Source organism: Neophocaena asiaeorientalis, unplaced genomic scaffold (genome assembly GCF_003031525.2).
Source record: "Neophocaena asiaeorientalis asiaeorientalis breed wild unplaced genomic scaffold, Neophocaena_asiaeorientalis_V1.1 scaffold251, whole genome shotgun sequence".
Taxonomy (NCBI): Eukaryota; Metazoa; Chordata; class Mammalia; order Artiodactyla; family Phocoenidae; genus Neophocaena; species Neophocaena asiaeorientalis.
In genome coordinates, this window is record NW_020173377.1 from 3,197,882 (window position 1) to 3,216,891 (window position 19,010).

A 19,010-nucleotide genomic window follows, 5' to 3' on the forward strand; every position below is an offset into this window, starting at 1 on the left:
CACCTTGTAAAGATGAGTCTGCTCTCGGGGTTTTCCCAGAAGATAGAATTCTTTTTTTTCCCTTAGCTTCATAGATTTTCCCACAAGCAATCAGACTTCCTGTACTTTTTATTAAGAATTCCAAACACCCCAGCAATAATTTCCGGACACCACAGCCTCTGTTAATGTAATGAGCCATTTTATAATTGGGTTCACTTCATTAGCCCAAAGTCTCTGCACTTGGAAGGGAAGCACCTCCTTCCCCGGGCTGTTGGAGCTTGAGGCTCCTGGCCTCCAGAAGAGTATGATTCAGGATGAGGGCCCCTTTGGCAGCCCCAAGTGCTGGAAGGCCTTGTGTCCCATCTGTTCTTTTATTACTCCACGGGACTGCACATTAGAATGGACAGGAAGACTGTTCTCTTTCAGATGAAACAAAAATTGGAGATTTCATCTGTGTATTGATTTGGGGCCCAAAACAAATGTTGGACATTGCCATACACAAGTTTAAGGTTTCTGAGAGACTCATCCACAGAATGTGTTTTGAGATTTGCTCAGTTTCTGTTCTTACATCTACATTAGGTTATATCCATATGCCATCAACCAACCAACAAAACATTCTGATGTTATTTTCTCAGACTGTTCTCCTGGGAAGGATGTTAACCAGATAGTTTTTGAATGTCAGAAGACTTTCTCAGGTACAGGCTTGAGGAGGACTGACTATGTACCTCCGATAGCAAATCAGCTTCTACTTTTCAGCTCATGTTCAATATTTACTTTAGCTGAAACTTTAAAGATGAACTAGGTAATATTTGGGTAAAGTAGTGAATGTCTTAAATACATGCAAACCTTAACTGGAGCACCTGTCATGTGTTAGACATTATGCTAGAGACTGGAGACGTCAGAAATGAGTGAGATGATTCCTTCCCCACAAAGAGCCCATTCTTATGGGGGAGGCACTGCCTTATCTAGAACAAGGCAGAGGAAAGAAAGACAACCAGCTAGAGTTGAGAAGCAGGCAGAAAAGTAAGTGTAGCATTTTCATGTATTAGGGTTAAGGTAATAATGGAAAAAATTTTCAGGGTTTTATGGAGACATGGTATGGAAAGGATGGTGCAACAGGAGAGACCTTTTATAGGGGAAGATCCTGAGGCTGAGCTCATAGCATGGGTGAGAATTAGCTCAGGGGAGATGGGAAGGAGCAGTGCTCTGGGCAGCTCCCACTGTGTGAGTAAAAGTCTAAGTGGGAGAAAACAGCTGCAGGGGTGGTGTTGTCCCTGTCGTGTGCCCTGGAGAGGCCATGAGTTAAAGAAGGCAGTGCTGGGTAACGAGGTAGGGGCCAGATCCCAGGGAGACTTGATGGCTGGGCCCATGGATTTTATCTTATACATGAAAGAGGTCTTTAGTGGGTTTTACAAAGGGGAGCAACAGAGTCCGAGTTACCTTTGACTTTGATTAATCTGAAGGATGACTTTGTTGGGGCCAAGCTTTGAGGCAGGAAGTGCAGGTAGGACCATTATGGCAGTCTGTTATATTAAATCTACATGAATGGTAGGGTGGGGAAGCAGAGTTGAATCTGAGTGATTTCTGGAGGAAAAATTAGTAATTACTTAGGTCAAGAAGTTGGGGATGAAAGAGAAAAAGGCGTTTGCAGCTGAGGAGTCTGGGTGGTTGGTGGTGCCGCCGATTGAGAGAGAAGAGCAGGAAGAGCAGCGCTAAGGGAAAGAGCCACCCTGCTGCACTGGTGAGCCTGGGGCGCCTGTGGGATGTCCAGGCAGAGATGGCCGACATGCACGTAGATACTGGGATCTGCCACTGAGGGGACAGGCCAAGGCTGGAGCACAGATCTGGAGATCAACAGCATCCAGGTGGTTAATGAATCGTGTTGGGGGAGAGAGAGCTAAAGCAGACAAGGGACGCTGGGGACAGAGACTTAGGGAAAATTAGTGCTTCCAGGTGGGTGCAGGATGAGTGTCCTGTGAAAGGGAGGAAACCCGGGAGTGTGGGTCCTCGCAGCTGAGGGACTAGAGAGTGTCAAGGAGGAGGGGGCAGTCGGCTAACACAACCAGGAAGAGAGAGAGCTTTCTATAGGGTTTGGCAGTTAGGAGGCCACTGGCAACTGTAAAGAAAGGAGTTCTGGTGGCATCTTGGTAGGCAAGGGGTCACAGCAGAGGCAGACTCTAGTAGGGTCGGGCATGAGTGAGCAACAAGGAAGTAGAGATGGCAGTTGAACAGTGAGTAGAGGACATTGTGTGGGAAGGTCAGCTCAGTCTCTGCATCCCAGGGAGGAAGCAGAGAGTTTAGGATAGCTTTGTAGTATCTGCAATCAATTCAGTTTCTTTTGTTTCCCTCCTTCCTCCTTTTCTGCTTTCTCCTTTCTCTACCCCTCTTCCCTCCATGCCAGCTACCCCTCCATAAGCACATGGTATGACCTTGGCTGTCACAGAACTTATATTCTGGCAGGGAGATAGGCATTAAATAATTAAAGGCCTTGACTGATGCCTTGATTACTGATAGTCAGCCTCACAAATAATTATTATCATTTTGACACAAGAAAAGTAGAGGGCATTGGGGGGGCATATGCGTGGAGTTTTACCTTCTTTTGAGTATTACTTCCTACAAGCAAACCAAGAAGTGAAGGAATGTAAATTAGAAGGCACTGAATGTATTAGTTGACTATAAAATATTATTTGTTTGGTCTCATTGTGAATTTCCAACCAAATACCACTTTTGCCTTTAATGGAAAGAGTCAAACTCTCTGAGTCTTTTTTGACCCCTGCAGTCCATATTAAAGTGGGACATAAATAAAGGTAATTAACGCAGTGTTGACTGTGTCTGACATTTTTCCCAAGAGACAAGATGAAAGAGACAAGATACATCTCAGAGGATAGCTGGTTTATCTTTCACAGCATAATGAAATACACTTTTATCATTAGAATCAAGTAGAATCTTATTAAGATTCCAGAAGAAAATGCCTGTTGCCCTTGACTACCATGTGCATATTTACTTTATGTAATGCAAGGAAAACTTTTAATTTCTGGTGTTAAATTCCCTGAAGTTAATTTCACATCACCTTGACGTTAAGCTAACAAGCAGACAGGGTCATTCTTGGTTTGTAAACTCTGTTGTCTGGATCATTTAGTAGTATCATATTCAAGAATGTGAGCAGCAGAGAATTTCCAAGAAAAGTAACAGTGAGGGCTCAGAACTATGAAATAACTCGTTGGAAAAAAACAGAGGATTTCTTTTTCTTCTCCCCTTTCACTGCTCTGGCAAAAGTGGGTTACATTTTCTTTCTTCAGAGAGAGAGAGATCAGTATGGGTTCTGTGCCAGAGGCCATTTTAATACATGAATGATTTGTAGGTAAATTTATTGTAGCCAATGGGTGCAGTCAACTGTGTAATAGAAATATTGTCAAAAAGCTGGGATTATTATTTAAATAAGTGCAGTGTTAAATTTGATTACATACTTTTTAAAGCTAGTAAAACATTTCATTGCTCTCAAACTATTTCCCATAGTCCCATTTAGTCAGAAAACATAAATTAAGTGAGGCTCTGCATAGAAAATTACCCAGGCTTTGTGTCGATGGAAGCATGCATGGAAAAGCTTGGCAGCCTCACAATTTAAAGACGAAAGGATATAAAAAGGGTTGGCAGGCTCCTATATAGGCTGGTGGGGACACTTTTATCCTTGAAGAATTATGGAAAATGATTGCCTAGGAGAGTGCATGCTTGCGATGGCCCGTAGGGGTGTGGAATTGTAGGGAGCCTAGGTGTGCCTCAGAGGGAGGCCCCTCTTGCCTTATCTCAGGTAGAGAGAAGACACCCAGGTTGACAAAGCTCTGTTCACTTGGACATAGGGTCTCCAGAAACATTAGCCACTTGCCTTTTAGAAAATATAATTGTTTTTGTTTTAAATAAATCAAAGTAAGGGCTTTGGATGCCAGCGTGGGTCTGTGACATTTTAAATTGTGCTATTTGCTGAGCTTATCCTGTGACAGGTCTTCATTTCCACCAAATGTCAAGGATCAGTGCCTTGCATTCATTTTAATGAAATATTGTGCTGATAAGGGCTATGAATGCCAGGTTTAAGCTGCACATTACTAAATGTCGGGCTGCTTTCTGCTTTGTGAATTCACCAGGGAGCAAGCTAATGAAGCCTTCTTTCTCGCTTCTTCTTACAGTTAGGGATTCACGGCTATGCCTTTGCAATCACAAATAATGGATATATCCTGACGCATCCAGAACTCAGACCACTGGTAAGAAACATACTTATTTCTGTGTTTCTCCCTTTATGATTTTAAAAGGCTTTCTTCAGTTCTACAGTAATTACACTTTGCAGTTTTCACTTGAAACGCTCAATTCATAATACCGTCTCTAAAAGGTTGTTCTAACAGTTTATAACTAGCATTTTGACATAAAATATGTAAATAATGTAGGGTAAATATATTTACTATCATGGTTTTATATATAAATCCATATATATCTATATGTACTTATATATTTATTTCACATCTGCCAATATATGGAAAAATTTTAAACTCTGGACAGCTTGAAACCCATCATAATAGATACCTTTATATAACAAATGGTCTCTAACACTTCAGTCTGAGACCAACTTATTGAAAGTTACATTTGATACAACAGATTAGATCCAAGATCCCTGGAAATTCATTCTGATGGGATTTGCCCCCAAAATACATTACCCAAGCACAGTGCCTGCTGCCTTGAAGGTATTTGTGTTTAATTGAAACAGTTGAGATTTTTCTCCTTGTCCTGCCTAAGCTGTATCCAGTAGCATTGTTTGGTGAGCTGACATGTAAACCATTTTCTTTCAGCATCGTTTTCACTCTCTCTGAAGTGAGTGGGGTTAGGTCAAATCCAGGACAGCCAGAATATCATGGTCCATTCTGATCCCCGGGGAGAGGCTGCCTGGAGCACTGTGTTGAGGAGCATTCTGAAGGGCAGCCAGGCTTGTCAGATAGGAGGCCCTGGTCCACTGTGCCCTCTGGAGGGGCACAGGCAGTGAGTGCACCATGTTTGCCATCCCTGGACTAGTTGTAATGTGTTGAAAAAAGGACATCCTTTTCGTTCTGTGGTTAGCTAATTTTAAGGAAGATATAAAAGTATAAAGAGTAATATAGTAAACTCTGCTTTTGAATGTTAAGAAAGTGTAGTTCAGGGCTTCCCTGGTGACGCAGTGGTTGGGAGTCCGCCTGCCGATGCAGGGGACACGGGTTCGTGCCCTGGTCCAGGAGGATCCCATGTGCCGCGGAGTGGCTGTGCCCGTGAGCCATGGCCGCTGAGCCTGCGCGTCCGGAGCCTGTGCTGTGCAACGGGAGAGGCCACAACAGTGAGTGGCCCGCGTACTGCAAAAAAAACAAAAAACAAAACAAAACAAAGAAAGTGTAGTTCATTTCCTATAGCTACACACACACACACACACACACACACACACACACGCACATCCACCCCACATGTCTTTTTCCCTTTCATCAAAATTAGAAAATAGCAATGCCTGCTATGCAAATGTTTATTGGTGAAACAGCGTGGGGACCAGTTTGCTTCTCACTTGAATCATTGTTTAGAAAAAGTCCATGTTTTAGCTCCATCATCATCCAACTTTGCTCTAATTGCCCTGGTATTAATGGAGTCATGGCCACATCATGTGGATCCCATATGCATGCTTCAGGATGGGAGTTAAGGTAATACTTGACTTCAACAATCTTTTTATCAAAAAAGCGTTGAGTTAACTGGTTAGCTAATTCCAAACATAACTCAGAATCATTGAAAAGTCCGATTGAAAAAGCTACTAACTTTTTAAGGATATTTAAGTCTAAAAACATATTTAAGTTTAAAAAGCTTAGCACATTACCCATTTCTAAGCCTTCCAGTTGGGGTTGCCTGTTGGTGGGTGGTAGGAGTTATATATTTGGTGTGGCTGAGTATGGGCTCCTAGTGCTTATTTATTCCAAGTTGGAGTGGATCAGAGTAAATGAAACAATCAAACCTGGATCTTCCACTAGTGAATGAGTAACTTTCTATGTATCAGCTTTTAAAGAAGGAACAAAATGGAACCAGATGTCAGAAGTCACCAAGGTACCTTTCCTTTCTCTATAGCAATGGAAATGAGCAGCTCCCATCTGCACAGTCAACTCACGAAGTCTTTCTGGTCTTTTATATCTCCTGGTCATGCAGCAAATGGTCTGTTTGCAAATAATCCATCTCATGTACTTTCCAGAGCTGTGGCCACTGAGAGGGCAGCCAAAAGGCTCTTATAAAAACAGGCCAACCAGTCAAGACTGATCATCTCCTGACAGTGCAAATACTCACAAATACAAGTCATTTCTGTTCTTCTCACTGTTGACACATTGCACTGAATGATTTCACTGGAAATGGTAGCTAGGGTCAAATTCCCATAAATGGGGTGACCCAAGCAAATGCTGCACATCTCACTTGTGAGAACCCAAGCCCAAACCAGATGAAGCATTTTGCAATTGATCCATGATAAGAACATAAGGAGTGGCCAGGTCAGTGAGCCATCTATCCCATTTATCAGTCTGTGACCCTGAGGCCCTGACATATTTAGAAGAGGTTTGGCGTGATGCCCACCATTGAGGATTACGTGAACTAACCCATATGAATGTGATCAGTAGTGAGTGTTGACCCTGCCTTGAGTTTTGCATTTTCCTACTGGGAAAAAGACAGCGGTGAAGTGGAAGGAATTCCACTTCAGCAGTACACAAGTTGTCCTTGATTCCTGGTCCTGCCATATCCCAGCTGTGTGACTTTGGGCAAGTCACACAGCCTCTCTGAGCATCATTTTCTCTTGTAATCTTGCCATAACCAAAGTATGTAATATTACTGGTTGTCAGTGTAAATGGGATAATGCAAGTAAAGAGCCTTGTGTGACAAAGCAGGCCCCAGGACATTTTGCGGACAGTGGCGGTTATACAGGCACCCCGTTTGTGTTTTATTGATTTTATTGAACTATGCCTGGCTGCTATAAGGGTTGGGAGGACATGGTGGTGGTGGATGCTTGGGAGTGGGGTTGGATTTAAAGAACACTTTTTATTATTCAGTTGGTTCCGATTATTGTGATAAACATTGGTGAGGGATTGTATACACACAAAAACAAGTGAATAGATACAGGGTCCTTGGAATCATGCAGTCTCCATGCAGTTCTACTTTGAACCTGGTATCAACTTAGTCTGTGCAACCGCAGCTGAGCCTGTTTATGCCTGCTGTCTCTCCCCTTCCCTCTATCTCTCTGTATCTGTCTGTCTGTCTGTCTGTCTCTCTCTCTCTCTCTCATACACACACACACACACACACACACACCCTCAATTTTCTGGGCCAACTCTGAGCTAGAAGACAAGCAGACAGTAGCTACACTGGGATGTTCTGTGTGAGCCCTACCACGTGAGGAAACCGAAGGGTTTTGTTGTTGTTGCTATTGTTGTCTGTTTGTTTTCAGAGTAGCAATAAGGATATACTAGCAGCTGCAGTAACTGAAGAATGACAGTTAAGAATCAGTCCACATGGGGGGAATAACCCCAGCTCTGGCACATACAAGTGGTTTGTTTCTCTCTGTCTTGTTCACGTGAGCAACAAAAGCAGAAAGCTTCATCCCTCCTTCTCCCTCACCACCAGCCTCTCGGCACAGAGGAGGAACTCAGGAGGGGAATGAATGAAGGGATCCTCCAAAGCCACTGTTCGGTTTTCTCTTACTTTGGGTCCTTCAGGATAATGTAATTGGTGTGCTTCCCCCAGAAACCAGTGTCTGCACCAGGTGTAAATGCACCAGGTCAGACCCTCACACACGGCTGGGGAGAGCCAGCTGCCAGCAGCTTCCTTGGCCAGCTCGGGCGGGGAATCCTCACTCCAACCTGATTGGCCTTCTCCAAGCCCAGCCATATAATCGAATCCTTGTTACAAATGGATGTTCCCCTCGGTTCTGGCCAAGGCTGCTAGCTTAGCATGGTGGGTGCAAGTGGGAGGTTGTGGCCAGTGCAGAGGATGGAGCAGACTCACTTAAAATAACTCCTATTCCATCTCCATCTGCCACTGAGATTGTTTCTGCCCCTGCAGGCAGAGGAAAGAAGTGGGTTTCCTAAAGCACAATACCAATATTTTCCTTATTTGTCTAATAAAATTTTCCCCCCAAACTTAATATTTGGTTTGATTTTATCCAGTATTTTCTTTCATCTTGTATGATTTGGGTGTGAATCATGAAGTGTCTCCAAAAACAGCTCAGATGTAGGAGGCTTACTCAGCAGACTGGCTTTGGTTTAATTGGCAAAGCTGCTCAAGTAAGACTTTTCTCTTGATAAGTGGGCTCTCTGCAGTCTTTGTCCAATTGTTTCTCAGCCACCCTGTCCTTGCCACCTGCTTGGGACTTCTGGTAGACTAACCGATGTTGATTCAACAAACATTTATCCGGCTCCTGGTGTGCTGGGCCCCGTGTGTTAGACTGGGGACTGATGGAGGTATCTTACCATGGGCTGGGGGCCATATCACGGGTGGGAAATAGGACAATAGCACAGCAAGAAGGATTCAAGTCAGACCTTGCGGAACACTTTTTGAGTAGTTATTAAACATCTGGAAGTTTTTTCTTGTTCTCTGCCCCTCCTTAACATTCAGGTTAAAACTATTTCAAAGCAGTTGCTTAGAGTTACTGTTTAAATTGATTCTTCTTGCACTTTATTCTTCCCATGTCTCTGAGAGCTTTATGAATTTTTCTTAAAATGTGGAGCCCCTAATATCTCTTTTTCTTTTGCCCTACAGAGCATTGAGGGCGATAAGACTAGGAAGGGACCACCTTTGCCATGATCTTATTTTCTTTGAGATTTTGGTAATCCATGTGCCCCTCAGTTTTAGAAGAAAGGGACATCTGAGTTGATTGCCTTTCCCAAGGAGGCCTGGAATGTGGGCCTAGTCAAACCACCAAGAGAACACAAAGAAGGCTCCCTTCCAGCAGCCACAGCACAGGCAAGCCTCCACAGAGGAGCCTGGGGCAGGCAAAATCTAGGACTCACTTCCACGAAACCCACGTTGACATTTGCCAAAAGCTATTTGTACTGTATCTTCAAGCCCAGAAGATGAGGAAGGATGCTGAAGGGTTTCTATTCTGGATGAAAATTAGCCAGTCACATGGGCCACTGCATGTAGTGGTGGATGAGATGGAAGTTGGGAACGATGGAGAGAAATCTTCATTCCTTCCCTCAATGTTTGTTAGATGGCCACCATGTTCTAGGGCTGAGCAAGCTGCTCAGAGTGGTTGCAGAGAAGTGCCCCATCTCAGAGAACTGAAAATCAAATAGAATGGATGCGATTTTATACGTAGGGTGTAAAAGTAACCATAGACACAACTAGGGAAGATGCATTTTGTATTTGTTACTGTTGTTGGTCTTAGTCATTTTTTTCACATTCGTTGATTCCTTTTTGTGTGGCAGACACTGTTCAAAGTGTTTTAAGTTGTTAAGGCTTTTAATTATTAACTAGTTTAATAGCAAGCCTAGGATGCTGGAGTAGTAGATAGGCCCAGAGGCTCAAGGCAAGGGTGTGCGTGATGGCAGGCCTGGGTGGAAGGTGGGTCTAGAAGGCAGCCTGGAGTTAGACTGTAGACAACTGGGGGTGCCAGGCTGAGGAGCTGGGGTTCTCCATGAGGCAGTGCATATCCCCATGTTACAAACAGGAAGGTGAGACACCAAGCGATATGGTGGTAAAATGACTAGAAAGAGCCGGAACCAGGAGCCCCCAGATCAGTTTGGATGTGCTAAATTCACTGTGCTACATTGGTTGGTTCTTCAGGAAATGGGAGGCAGAGTGGCTGGAGGATGGGAGTGACCGAGAAGCCTGGTCTTTGCAGCCACATGGATGAATAACAGGGTCATCATCAGGTGATTATAGTGAGAATCTGTCTAGACTAGTGCTGTCCAGGAAGAATGTAACGCAAGCCACGAACATGAGCTGCCTGTGTAAGTTAACATTTTCTAGTAGCTACATCTAAAAAGGAAATAGGTGAAATTAAGTTTAAGACTATATTGTATTTAACCCAGTATATCCCAAATCACATTATTTCAACATACAATCAATATAAAAATTATTAATGAAATATTGGCCATTTTTTTCATACTAATCTTTGAAAGCTGGTGTATATTTTACACCCACAGCACATCTCAATGCCGACATTTGAGGAGCTCAAGAGCCACACGTGGCTTGAGGCTGCCCTCTGGAACAAAACAAGTCTAGAGTGTAGCCAGACGTTTTGAACCAGATGTTTTAAACTCAGTCTAGAGTGTAAACAGATGGTAGCACCTCCTCTTTCCTTAAAGTGGATTAGAACAAGCTCCACCACTACCACCAGTCTTTCATCCTGGGAGTCTGTGCAAACAGTCGGGGGCTACGTAGTCTCCTCCATTGTGGCCTCGGCACCTCCCTTCCAGGCTGTCGGGTCAGCACAGATTGGCTCTGCCTGTTTCAGCCCCATGGTTTCCCACCTAACCCATGTAGATGCCCTAAACCAAACTGTGCTGCCCAGGCCAGGGGGTGGGGAGACTGAGCTGTCAGGTTATCTACATCAGAATACTCAGACACCAAACCGTTCCTGTTGTTCTGTCAAACTCAGCTTAACTCTTTAAGGATCCCAAGTTCTGCGGATAACAGTGTCATCTTCCCATTACTGAATTGCTCCACTCCCTCTGGAAGTTAATGTTGTTGCTTTACCCACAGCCTGAGTTCTGCCTGATGTCACCAGCAAGTCCCCGTGTTACTCCTTGACTGTCCCCGCCCCACTCCAAATGTTGATTCTGTTTCTTTGTTCTCGTGGACGCCCAGGCAGTTCATTTTTCTGTGCCCTTTTGCTATTGCACATGGGTTATAGATGGACCCTGGCAGAAGGTCATAGATAACACAGATTGACACGTGAACATGCTAATAAATGTAAATATTCTTATGCCAAAGTCCTGTCATAAGGAATGAAATGGACATTCCTATGGACACATGTAAATATGTTAAATGCTAAGCAGACAGCGCATATCAAACACCAGTTTAAATGGGAACTTGAAAGGAAGGACCGCTATCAGAATCCTTGTTGAAGTCCACTGACTTAGTTCAAGCAATGGGCCCTGTGAGGAGATTCTGTGTCATTCCCAAAAAGTTCAATGTGAGGTTTAAATGTGATTTTTATATCATGATGCAGATCCTCAATCATGCAAGGACTAGCTTCTATCCCACACATCTAATCGTTTTCTTTTTTGTTTAAGTTTTGGACCAGGAATGCCTCAACTAATCTTCCTTCATTTCTTCTTCCCATCCACACCCACTCATTGCAAATGCTAAGGGTTCTTTTTAGTTCAACAGGTGTGGGTGTGGCCTCCAGCACTGACTTTTTCTGGATCCCTCCCCATGCCATCCACCCTCATGTCCTGTTGGTTCCAAAATGCACCCCAAGTCCACTCCCCTCTGTCACTCTTGACAGGGCCTCTGTCCTGTCTTTCCTGGATGACTTCGGTTCCCTTTGAGCTCTGCTCTGGACACCTATTTTTGTACCCCCCTCACCCCATCCCCCACCCCCACCCCAGCATTATTCACTCAGCAGTCAGCAGGGGCTTTCACAGGCATCACTCAGATGGTCTGGCTTCCCTTGGCATTTACAGTAAAACCCAAACTCCAGGCCATGATCCCAGCACCCTGCCAGATCTGGCTTCACCTCTCTGACCTGCCAGAGTTGCGTGGCTACCCACCGTGCTCCAGGTATACTCCGGCCCTTTTGTCCATTCCTCAGAAACACCAAGCTCCTTTCTGTTCCAAATCCTTGTGCTTGTTCTTCCCTTTACCTGGAATCTTGTCCCGGATACATCTGTGACTACCTTGTTCTCAGCTTCCATGTGTCATCTCACATGTCACCCCCACAGAGAGGCATCCTTGCTCTCTGACCAAAGGAGCCACACATCTCCTCCATCACTCCCCATCACATCCCCTATTTTAGTTTCCTCAGGATCACTTATCACTCTTGGGAAAGGTCTCTATGTTCAGCCTCTCCTGCCCCATCCCTTGTGATTTCCTGTGACTTTGCTGCTGTATCGAGGGCGTGGTTGGTAAATATTTATTGAGTGATTTTGATAATGTTTGAAGGGTGCTGGTGACTAAATATCTGGGTACCAATTTCCTACAAAAAATGAGAAGTGCAGGTGTCACATGTTTACTCATCAAACATTTACTGAGTCCTTGCTACGTTGGACACAAAACTTGAAGCTCATGTGATTGGTCAAGCCCTCCTTTCTTTCTGCCCCTGCCTCTGCCCTCCTGCTGGCCTGCAAACATTCATCAGATGTTCCTCAAGTCAGGCACTGTGCTAGCTGATGGAGACATAGAAGCAGGTAGAAGAATGTCTCTGCCCACAAGGAACTCATTGAGCAAAGCAAGAGTTCTTGATAGCAAGAGAGGCCAAGAAGAGCTATGTGCTCGCAGGGGAAGCATCTTTTTTTGTTGAGAAAGGGTGCTCTGAGATGCTGGAGGGCTTCCCAGAGGAGGTGGTATGCACACCAACTGCATCCACAGTCCACTTTGGAGGACATTTCTTCCTACTCAGTGGGGGTTCCCACACGCTTCCCGGGATCTCTGTCCTCAGGCTGGACCAGGCACGACTTTTCTCTCTGGTCTCAGAACCATGCATCATGCTGGCCCCAGCCTGTCGTGGTGTAGCGGGTAGGGACCTAGCCTCATTTATGGTCCTTTCTATGGCTCCCAAAGGCTGGAATCCCATCTCAGCCCACTCTCTGTTCAGACTGCTGTGAACTGAACGAGACTGGCCAGTAGGTGGCGCGCGGGCACCGCAATGTGCCTGGTCCCTGAACACATTCTCAAAACACAGCCCAGGAGAGTCCTCTTAATGCCAGGTCTGAATCCATCCCATTTAGTTTAAAAGAAAGAATGAACAGATGCTTAGTAAGTGTGTCTGCTCAGAGGAGTGTGTGCTCGGAGAAAAAATAAACAAGACTGCGTGACCCCCACGTAGCGAGCCTGTTCTTTTTGAAATACATCATTTGGCAAAGGAGAAAACAGAGTCTTGCGTGCTTTCCACTTGATGAAATTGTTGAGGGCAACGGTTGGAACTGCCTGGGTCTGGACACTTGATTGGAAGCATTGCAGCCCTGAGCAGGGAATGCTTACACCTCGTGAGCTTCAGAATTAAGCAGATTAGAGGGGTGCCTGGCTTTCTGTTCTGCAAACCTCAAGAACTCAACAGCCTCTTGGTCCCCAAGTTCTGTGGCCGGGTGTGTACATGGACACGTAGGACATAGATGGGGTTTAGCAGAGAGGGGACTAACAGTGACAATGCAGTTGTTACTTAGCGTGTCAAGAACCAGGCTCCTTGCCTACCACCTTTGTGTGTTTTGCCTTTTTTAAGTCCTCACGGCATCCTGTGCATTAGTGCTTATTTCAGAGAGATTAACTGATGCCTAGGCCAAGGACTGTCAGTCAGAAAGCAAATTTGGCTCAATGTTCAGAGAAAAAAAAAAGACAACTATGAACAGTGTCATTTTTCATAAAGTTAAACCTATTCAATTGAACAAACTTCCTTAATTTGAAGCAGTGTTATAAGGTTCTTTTATAAAATGAGCGTTGGGCTAGAGGGCTTCCCTTGGCTTCTGTGGACAGTTTTCCTTTTTGCCTCTGCTCTCTGCCCCTGCACACCACCTGCATGGCACTCAGGGTGGCTCCTTTGCTCTCGGCTATGGATGGAGTTTAGCTAGTGGGGGACACAGACTCAGAAGAAATGGAGAGAGGAGAGTGGGGTGGGATTGTATATTCAACCCTGTGTCCTCTGGGACTGGCTGCACCCAATCTAAAGCCACGTTAGCCTCCTTTTCTCTGTGGGCTCCTGTGACTGCTCCTTCCTCTGTCCCTTCACACAGAGTGGAAGAGAAGGTCCTCACTGCTTCTGGCTTCAGGGTACCGCACCATTTCTTATAGTTTCCTACACCCTACCCCACTGTTCCAATAGCCTCTTTATTAAACCTTCCTTAATTAGCCAGCTTGACTATGCCATGTGATTCCTGCTGGGCCCCTGACTGATACAAAGGTAAGAATACATGGAAGGTCTGTTTTTCTCAAGTCCTTAGTATGCCAATAAAGAAAGGAAAAAGAAGAAAGGAAAGAGGAAGAATTAAAAGGAAAGAGAGAGGAAGGAAGGAAGGAAGGAAATGAAGGGAGGAAGGAAATAAGGAAGGAAAAGAAAAGACAAGAGCAAAAGGCCCTCTATCAGGTCCTTTATTTATTTATTCATTCATATTAATTAATTCATTAATCTCTCATTTGTGGTAGGAACAGAGAGCTTCCATATACACTTCTAGTAAATTCCTCTTTTGCTCAAGTGATAAAGACTTGGTATCTGTTGCTTACAACCAGAGCAGCCGGGTTGATACAGTTGTGAAATCCCCAAATCTGGGAACCATTGCTGGTGTGGCTCTGACCCCTCCTCTCTACTGCCTCCCTCTCTCCCACTCCCACCCTCCAAAACTTTCCTCTCCACACCACCCTATCCCTTCGTCCCACCAGGCTTCTTGCACAGGTCTTTGAGTTTACGCTCCACACTACATTATAGAAGTCCCTTGACACATCTGTCCCCTCACTGCACTGCAAGCAACCTGAAGTCACTAATCAAATAGCATTTTATTCACCCTTGCATATCCAGGACCTGGAGAGATACCTAGCAGATGAAGTGGAATAATAAATAAATGGGAGAGAAGACCCATGTATAGGAAATTGATTATACAATGACACAGTGTATTATTAAGTACCAGGGTGGGAATACTGACAAGAAGGAGAATTTATAAAAGGGCTTGGTGTCTAGCTGTGGAAGGGGTGGCTAGAGAAGTCTGCCGGGAGTTAGTTTGCATCCTGTAAGCTTCAGTTCACAATTGGTGATCCAGTCCAGCATATTAGGGAGCAACAGAAGGCTCTTCAGACACCTAGATGTGTAACTTGCTCCTACTTGTGTTGCTGTAGCCCACCTTCCCTCCCACCGTTCCTTCCCTCATCTGGCATGTATTTATCGAACACCTCTCCTGTGCCAGGCACTCTTTTAGATGCTGGGGATCAAGTGATAAGACAGACATAATTCTTCCTTCATTTGGTCATGGAGAAGATGTCTTTTTTAAGCTCATAAGTAAGCAAATAAAAAAAGTATTACACATTTTGGATAACCTCTCCAAAGGAAACAAGGACCTGAGAGAAAAAAATAGGGACATGCCCTTACCTTTAGTTGGATGGTCAAGGAGAACCCGTGTTAGGGATGGCATTTTAAGCTGAGCCCTGTAGCCCTGAGGGGGAGAAGAAATTGCTGTGCCAAGAGAGTGGAGACTAATTCAGGCTGAGGAAACCGAGTATGCAAAGACCCTGAGGCACGGGGAGATTTAAGGTGTTGTGTCTGCAATCTGGGTAGATTTAGGACAGACTTCCAAAGGACAAGGGAAAGTGCCTTGAGGTTTTATTGATAAATTCCTATTGGAGAACACGCTTAGTGGAGTAGTTCTGTGAATGCCCTACCCATGTCCCCTCGGCCCTCACCTCTGTGGGGGCCAGCCTAACTTGCGGCTGCCAAAACCCTAGTGAAGACTTTCTCTGACTTCTGGAATTCACTCCTCTCCTGCACGCAGCGGATGAGATGTGCCAGGGAATTAGCATCCTTCCACCAAAGATTGGTGAGCACTCCCACCTCCCAGGTGGGCTGCACACCTGTACCACACTCCTACTCCACACTGGCTCCCAGACCCCTGCAGTCGGATTCAGCTTGGGGTGCCCACAGCGCTAACATACTCGATGATGCAACTTGTGTTGGCTGCCTGCCCATCATCTCTGTCTCTGAGTCACTTTGCTATGTCCCTACAGGCATTCCCTGGGAACCCATCCCAAGGAAAAACCTTGCCCTTGAATCCTGGTCTTAGGGTCTGCTTCAGAGGGGACTCAAACCAAGACACCAGTGGACTGATATGTCTCTGCAAAAATTGATTGCTCTAGACTAGAGCTTCAAATACAGTTCTGTGTGCGTACATACCTTAGCTTTAAAGTGATGGTGTCAGGCACATTTCCCATCTCTGTTTCAGGGTGCTGCATGTGTATTCACCTCACATTGGCCTGCTTGCACTTAGAAGCACCAGAGAGTGTTAGTTTTATTGCTGTTAATAATGGAGAAGGCACTTTAAGGAAATATGGTTTAGAGATAGGATTCTCTGCTGCTTTATTGTTTGGCAAAAGGATTTGATGAGGACAAAGCTTTTGTTTTCACTGGACACACTCTGACCTTTGTTTTACTAGATTAATTTCATATCTAGAGTGCCCCATCTTGGATGATGAATTAGCAATAAAAGGCTCATCAAAATGTAATTACAGGCAATGTGTTGAATAATGATCTGTTAAAAATTCCTATAGATTTGTCTGCACCTCCTTCCCCTTGTGGGGGAAATGAGCCTCAGCTGCTAGCTACTAGCCTGGGCTCAGGAATGCAAAGCCTAGCCTCATTGTGAGACTGAGATGCGAGAGCTGGCTTCCATCATTGTCCAGTGTCATCTAATTGATCAATTGCTTTTCTCCATGTGATGCACATCTTTATATAATTTAAAGGACCATCTCAACGGGGGTAGGAATACACAGGAAGTGGGAGCTCAAGGCGAAGTGAAACCCTCACCTCCTCCATCTGCAGCAGCCTGTTGTAGGGAGAGTTATTAATTAAAATGTTAACTGCCCAGACAATAGCCGGCAGACCAGCATGAAGAGTTCTGGGAAGCAAGCATTAAAGCTTTCATAACTATGAATTCCAGGAAAGTTTGTTCCTCCTTAAAATAGGAAAACAGAGCCATCTTCATCTAAGAAGAGGCCAGACTGGGCTGTGAGACTGAGGTTAGGTTTCCTCGAGGAGGAGCTGGACTTATTTCTCTCCAGAGAGTTGGGAGAAATCTAGCCTTACCCTCAGTGTATTGAGGACCCTGTAAAACCTACAGCTGGGGCTGACAGCAGAATATTCATATGATTCAACAGTGTAAACGCCCACCCTCATTTGAATAACTGAAGAATTCAATCATTTGAATGCCAGTGATGATTCCTCTGTGAGTTTACATTTTAGAAAGACAGTGCATCTGAATCCCCATGAGAGCATTAAATTGCTATCTAATTAGCAGTCCCAAATTATATATATTTAAGAGATAATTAAAGGTTTGAAGGCTGTTGGAATAACTGGTTATACATTTAAATGAATCACTAGAAATTTGTTAGTAATGTGTGGAGTTTTCTTTTATTTTTTGCTTCCCTCTTTGAAGTTCAATAGACCCAACCTCGAGGGGTTAAGTCTGGTAGCGGTAAGATAAAGGCAGATGTTTTTAATTATTGCAACTCAAACCTCCAAATAATTATAAGCAGCTGTCATTTTTACATAATCCTAAATGATAAGACGCAAAGAATGCAAATAAAAAGGTTGAGAACATGGGCTTTGGGGCACAATCTTTTAATCCCCACCACACCCCTGAACTGACCGTTGCCCTTCATTAAGGAGGTGCCCAAACCATTATGCTCTTCAGTCAACTTTTGTAATCAGGTGACAGGCCACATGTATTTCTGAACACCTCCCAGGTGCCATTTCCACATTCTCCATGGATATTTTCATAGCAAAGGGAATCAGGAATGAATTTGGGATATTGAGGCCAGAAAGCAGTTTGGCTAAGCCAGGCAGGGCTTTTGCTGAAAGCTTTTCTCAGCTTCACTTGCCCCTTTCTCTTTGGGACAGGACCCGGGTGATCCCCCACCACCACCACTAGCTGGCATTTCTTTGGTTTGTGGCTGGGGATTTCATAGGATGGAGTGCTTTTGTGCCCCAGCTGGCCAGGGCCAGAAATGCCAAATGACAGGCTGGCCTGCCAGCCTCACCCCAGGGATCTCTGGGTTCAAGTCTGAAATTCGATGCTTTGTGTGCCTGTCTCTCCCTGGAAGGACTGAGACCACCTGAGGAGGAGCAAATCAAGGGACATTTATCATTGTCACGATGGCCTCTTTTTGGACCCAATGACTATAAAACCAAAGTCCCACAGATAAATGCACGCAATTCACCCCATGCAGAGTGGTGGCCAGACTCTGCAGGAAACAAATCTAGAACATCATCTGAAAGGAACACACATACACACATACAGACTCCAAGTTAAATCAAAAGCCCAAGAACCCTTCTGCTAAGGAATGCTCAAGACAGATTTAAATAGACAAGGACCCTGCTTGGCAGAAATGTGCCCAGGCAGAAAGACGTGCCCAGTGAGCTAAGCTTAATTTCTTGGGATTGGGAAGGATAAACAGAGGAAAGAGGAGAAAAACTCCAGTGGAGGGTTTGTCTGGGACATTCAGAAGCTGACAGGCATCACGGGGTGCTGTTACCTCTCCCCAGTGAAGAAACTAAGGATTTCAGAAATGTATCCTGGATATTAGAATCAGTTAAAATGTTCTAATTCTCCCAGATGCCTGCTTCTCCCCCCACTCTCCCCCTAAAAGCCTCCTCTGGAGTTTCTAAGTTTCTAGCTACACTCCAGGAAGAGGGTTTGGGTGTGACTGGGACAGGTAAGGACGTTTGTCTGACTCCCAGTACTGCAGCAGGTTTGAGAGTTCTGTGGGTTGGATGCCCTTAACTGATGCCTATTTCATCCAGATTCAAATATAAGTATAAATAGTACATTCACATATATTTCATGGAAAGATTCCTTTGAGAGTTAATAATTTGAAACTCAGCTCTGCTCAAGGTGGAATTCCAGGCAGCTGGTTGATGATGACTACAGGTCACTTTGCCATGATCCCCTTGCTGTGTCCTCGAAGGACACATCTTAGGCAGGCACTGGGCAGCAAACTCAGGTCCACCTATGGGAGGTTCACCAGTACATGTTTCTCCATGGAGCAGAACAGTCTCTTGAGGCCACAAGTCTAGGGTCACCCTCAGCTCTGCTACTATCAGCTGTGTGACCTTGGACAAGTTGCTCAACCTCCTTCTAGTCAGTTTC

At 44.8% G+C, this 19,010-nt stretch overlaps 1 protein-coding gene across 1 annotated transcript in view; it reads left to right on the forward strand.

Moving 5' to 3' along the window:
• CACNA2D3 (calcium voltage-gated channel auxiliary subunit alpha2delta 3) overlaps positions 1 to 19,010 on the forward strand; it is a 772,424-nt gene that overhangs the window by 575,483 nt on the left and 177,931 nt on the right. Inside the window, exon 17 of the mRNA XM_024746438.1 lies at positions 4,161 to 4,235. Coding sequence (XP_024602206.1) covers positions 4,161 to 4,235 — 75 coding nt within the window. The remainder of the gene's footprint in view (positions 1 to 4,160; positions 4,236 to 19,010) is intronic.